Source organism: Prosopis cineraria, unplaced genomic scaffold, assembly GCF_029017545.1.
Source record: "Prosopis cineraria cultivar Desert tree isolate PC_DT_omini unplaced genomic scaffold, ASM2901754v1 PC3, whole genome shotgun sequence".
Lineage (NCBI taxonomy): Eukaryota > Viridiplantae > Streptophyta > Magnoliopsida > Fabales > Fabaceae > Prosopis > Prosopis cineraria.
In genome coordinates this window covers 39,935,953-39,940,883 of record NW_026555334.1, presented here as the reverse complement: position 1 = coordinate 39,940,883, position 4,931 = coordinate 39,935,953, and the positions used below count along the sequence as shown (strand labels likewise).

General features: G+C 35.4%; 1 protein-coding gene across 1 annotated transcript; it reads right to left on the bottom strand.

Moving 5' to 3' along the window:
* Positions 1–2,634: 2,634 nt before the first annotated feature.
* Positions 2,635–3,820, bottom strand: LOC129307209 (NDR1/HIN1-like protein 10). Its single transcript, XM_054948100.1, has one exon. The coding sequence runs from the start codon at positions 3,589–3,591 to the stop codon at positions 2,911–2,913; it is 681 nt and encodes a 226-aa protein (XP_054804075.1). The 5' UTR covers positions 3,592–3,820; the 3' UTR covers positions 2,635–2,910.
* Positions 3,821–4,931: the final 1,111 nt, after the last annotated feature.

Genomic DNA, 4,931 nt, shown 5'->3' with positions numbered 1-4,931 from the left:
TCTTGTTTAATTTAGTGTTTTGAAACCTAAACTGGATCGGATCGGAATGCTTGACTGATCCAACTATCGCCTGCTGAATAAAATGATTTAGCCTAACCAATTGAACCATTTAACATTTGAATCGGATTGACCCGATTGAGCTTAAGAGAACTAGATTTAACCTGGTACCTAAAGCAAGTCAATTCGAGTCACACCTAAAAAAAAAAAACTAGGCCTTACTGTTAAGAACAGGAGGTCAGTCATGCCTCATGCACTCTCAATCTCTCACCCACCATTGATGGATTCAGCCCCACTCTAGACTCTCGCCATTCTCATCTCCCTTGAGGCTCAATCTTTGATTCTCTCCTCTAAGCTCGCTCAATCTCTAATTCTAGTGCTGACATGCCTCTATCATCAATCAAGCTCTAGCATTTCGTGTCACCGGCAAGAAATGAAGCTCGTGACAACCTTAACTCAGTGCTCACTCAGCCTTTCAGCATGAGTTGGTGGCTCAGTACCTTCACTGCCATTAGTGTCCTCTCCTCTCCTTCCATTTCTAGGTTCGATTTCTAGCTTCTATCTATGTATTTGACTAGGTGTCGTCGGAAAAGGCGCATTAATTTAATTGATATTTCTTTGTTTTTTTACTATGTTTTGTCTTACGCAAGAAGCATATATGAAAAGAGAAAGACGAGATGACAAAGTTGAGATCATTATATTGAGAAAACGAAGAAGTGAGAAGTAAGGAGAGAGCCGAGTGAGTAGTAAATAACATGTTCCTTCCATTTTATCCACATCAACAACAAGAACCAAGCCATAAAGCAAGGGAGAGCCTTTGAGAAGTGAGAAGAGAAAGAAGGGATAGAGAAAATGAGAAGGGAAAAATACAGACGCTCAAAAGAAATAGCGATTGAAAAGAGATAATATTATAAAACAAAACTGTGTTGTAGAGGGTGTTTTCAATTTTCAAGCTCTTTATATTTCATGCTCACCTTGAATTAAGATTAAAAACAAGAGTGTCTACTAGGCAATCAGCTTATCACTCATGATCTTGTCTTTTTTTTTTTAACTCAGCGTATAATTTCTTTGTATTTTTTTGATTAAAAATTAAATAAAAATAAACAAATAAAATTATATAATTAATATAATAAGTCTTAAAATAAGACACTTATAATAAGTCTTTATATTTTTATTTAATTATTTTGTTATCAATTTTACCATTGGTTTAACCAGTTAAATCATAAAAATCATGACCCAGCTGGCTTTTTTGGTTTGACTATTTTATTATGAATATTAAATAAAGCAAATATTAAACATTATGTAATTTTATTATAAATGTTTTAGTTGATTTTTATTTTTTAAATGAAAATAATGAAATTCATTTTTAAAAGTTAATTTTTTTTTAGTAATTAACTAAAGATAGAATCCCTCACTAAATGCCTTGCTAATTATCTAATTGTAGATAGGGATAATAGTTTCTCATTATTTTTCTAACTAATTATCATGTTTTTTAGAGTGATTGACAGCCTTTTGTATTTACCTTGTTAATTATTTTATTTTAGATAGGGACTGACATTCCCTAGCTATTTTCCTTATTAATTTTAAGTTTAGCTATGAAATCAACATCTTTTGCTAATTTAGTATTTTAGAAAGAAATAGATAATCTCTCACTAAATTTTCTCACTAATTCACATTATTCTATTAGTATACTCCCTCCGTCTTTATATATAAGATATTTTTAATTGAATCACGTAAATTAATAAAAATTGATTGTCTAATTAAAAGCATAACAACATTTTAATTTTGCCCTTAATTATTATAAATAAAAAATAAATATTTTTTAAAAGTAAATTAATAAAAGTACTTATTTTTTAATTTAATAAGAGTATAATAATTTATTTATTAAAAAATATGTTAATAATTTCTCATATTTAAAGTAAAATAAATTTTAAATTTTTTTTTTATATTTAGGGTGTACTTGTTAACAACAAGGGAAATTGGGTATACGGATAGCTCTTATTTCTTATCAGAAGGTACAATATATGACCGTTGAGGAGCTGACCAAGTGGAGCCTTGCAGGATTCTGTCACAATTCCGGTTCGTTCTGGCCGTCATATCTTGGAATATGTTTTATTGAATCAAATATTTCTATTTCCATTTCAAAGTAGTCCTTTCAATTGTCAACGGAGAAAGTATAACTTTACAAGCATGCATATAAAAATTTTTTATTATATACATTTTTTGTCAGAATTATTATGAACATTTGTTATATAATATTAGGTCAAATTTAATATTTTCAAGTTTTTTTGGCCAATATATTTTCAATTTCTTTAATTTAATTAGACTGTTTAAACTATTGACTTAGCTAAAGAGTATTGTTTTAATACCATATTATAGCTAATTCTAGATTACCAAATCATGTACACACTACACTACTAGTATATTTTATTAAATGTAAAGAAAGTTCTCCTGGCCTGAAAATGTGTGGATTTCAATTTTCAAATAACATGCATGTATGGGGAATGCATTTAATGACGGCCATTTTCTTTTATCATCCCCAATTCTTCATTAAAAGTGCGTCTCCCCTCCCCTCCTCTCTACACACACAGTTACATTACATATCTTAAATGCTATATCCATCGAAATGGAACGAAGTTTAAACAGAAACTTTAACATCCCATATTATTTGGTGGCAAAGCCCAAAATGACCAGGCAACGTATAACAATAATGCAATATTTGTAAATAAACAATAAATAAATAAATGTAAGAAATGATAACACGTAAATGTGCCGCATAATCATGTGCATACCGCGCCCATGGCCAAAGAATTAATCAAATAAAATGACACAAGAAGGATAGAAAAAGAGAGGATCGGATAAACCAATCCCATTGCAGGAGGACCAATCCCGTTGCAGGAGGGGACGCACAACTCAGAAATCGACATCGCATTTAGTGGGTTCAAACCCACTCGCAGTAGTGGTGTTAGAACTGAGAGGAACCTTGAGTTCACATTTCACCCTGGGATGGTAGTCGCCGGATATGACATCGCCTAGCCTGAACCTTATCCTGAAGTAGAGCTTCACGTCTATGTTAAAAGCCCCGCTTGCCTTTTCTTCATTGTACTGGGCTAGATCATCGGAACCCAGCGGCATCACATGCTGGCCCGAGAAGTAGGCGCTCATGGGGTCAGATCTCTTGGTGTACTGTCGGAAAGAGTTCATATGGGTGATGACGTCGACGGCGTCGAACCTCTGGTCCTCGTAGAATGCCCTGCCTTCCACTCGGTCATAGTAGACGCTGAGCTTTTTGTTAGGGTTACGAGCGGTGAAGTTGAGGACAAGGTCGTAACGGAGGGTGTTGTCGGAGTAGTCGAATTGGGTGAGCTTGGCGTCGGAGACGTAAAACTTGAAGGCGCGTGGTTGGACGATGAGCCAGAAGATGAGGATAGCGAGGCCGACGATGACGATGAGGGCGACGAGGAGCTTCCAGAAGAATCCGAAAAGGCAGCAGCAGCAGCTTCTGCCGCGGCGATAGCGGGGGTGGGGTTGCTCGGCCGGGGGAACGGAGGGACCGTAGTAGGCGCCGTTCAAATGGGGTTGCTTATCAGCCATGTTATACCCTTCCCTTGGAACGTTATGACAATTGAAAGAGAATGGGAAGATGAGAGGTGCACAGATGGATGACGGAGAAGGAGGTGACTTTGTTGATGAGAAGGAGATGAGGATGGACGCGTATATATAATTTTTCGACCTGAGACGCGTATATATAACGAGTATAGTGAGGCTGAGAACGAAGATTCAAAAGCAGAACAATGAACGCGGTAGAGTGGTTCGCGTAAGGGACTTGGCCAAATTGACGAATGGGCAGAGGGATTAAATTGACTATGGCATATTAATGCAAAAGGGGGGGGGGGGGGTTACGCCGGGTTGTTTGCCCAATTCAATAACGCATAAATGTCCACTTACACGAAAATTCAAGGAACCCGCTCAGAAGTATATCACATCACATACCAGCTGATTTGAAGTTTTGTACAACTATTATATAAGTACGGGACTAGGGGTATGGCTAATGTTTTTATATTTTAAATTTAAATGGGTGGGTAGTTAGTCTTTTAATATTAATTTTCAGGATCTGCTTGGGCTTATGGGAGAATCATTTTAAACTGGGCCAGGGAAGCGGCAGGCGAGCCCATCTTGGCACCGGAATCTTTTGCCCCCGTTCTCAACTTTCGCTGCTGATTAGTCCAGTTGGTAAGAATTTAAATATTTGGCTCAAATTATAACAGCATAGGTTTAAATTTTAGTGTTGACGTCAGGATTTTATTAGTAAGTGATCTACAAATACTTTTAAAGTTAGGAGACACTTTAATCTTGGTTAACCTATGAGACCAACTTATCTAAATTTTTTAGTATAAAAAAACAATTAGTCTTATTTTGAAACTTAAAATTAATAGTATCATATCATGATTTTAGTTGAAATAATTGAAAATTCGGACTGTGCAGAGGCCCCCCCCCTGGGGGGAGAAGGTCTGATTTTAAAATTGAATTGGAAGTCCAGGAATATGATCAAAGCAAACAGCTGTTGCAACAAATGAATTCTACAGTTAGATTCGATGCACCTAAAATGTAAATTATTCTATCGAATAACCCCTAAAGCAGCGTACATAGTAACGCGACATATATTAGTTTTAACGCTATATATAAACTAATAATACATTATCAGAGCCCGTAAAGCAGATAGAGCATTGGATATGGAGGTTGGATGTAAGCTATTGCTTACTAATAAACCTATTAATTCTCATTGTCCATGATCATTACAAATGACCAAAGATTAATGATTCGATTTCAATTTTATTATATAACGTTTTCAAAGATCCCAATTTTAAAACCATTAATTGAAAATGTTGAGTTCAAAACTTTTAAAACAAAGTAAGCAACCGCAGGCAATCATA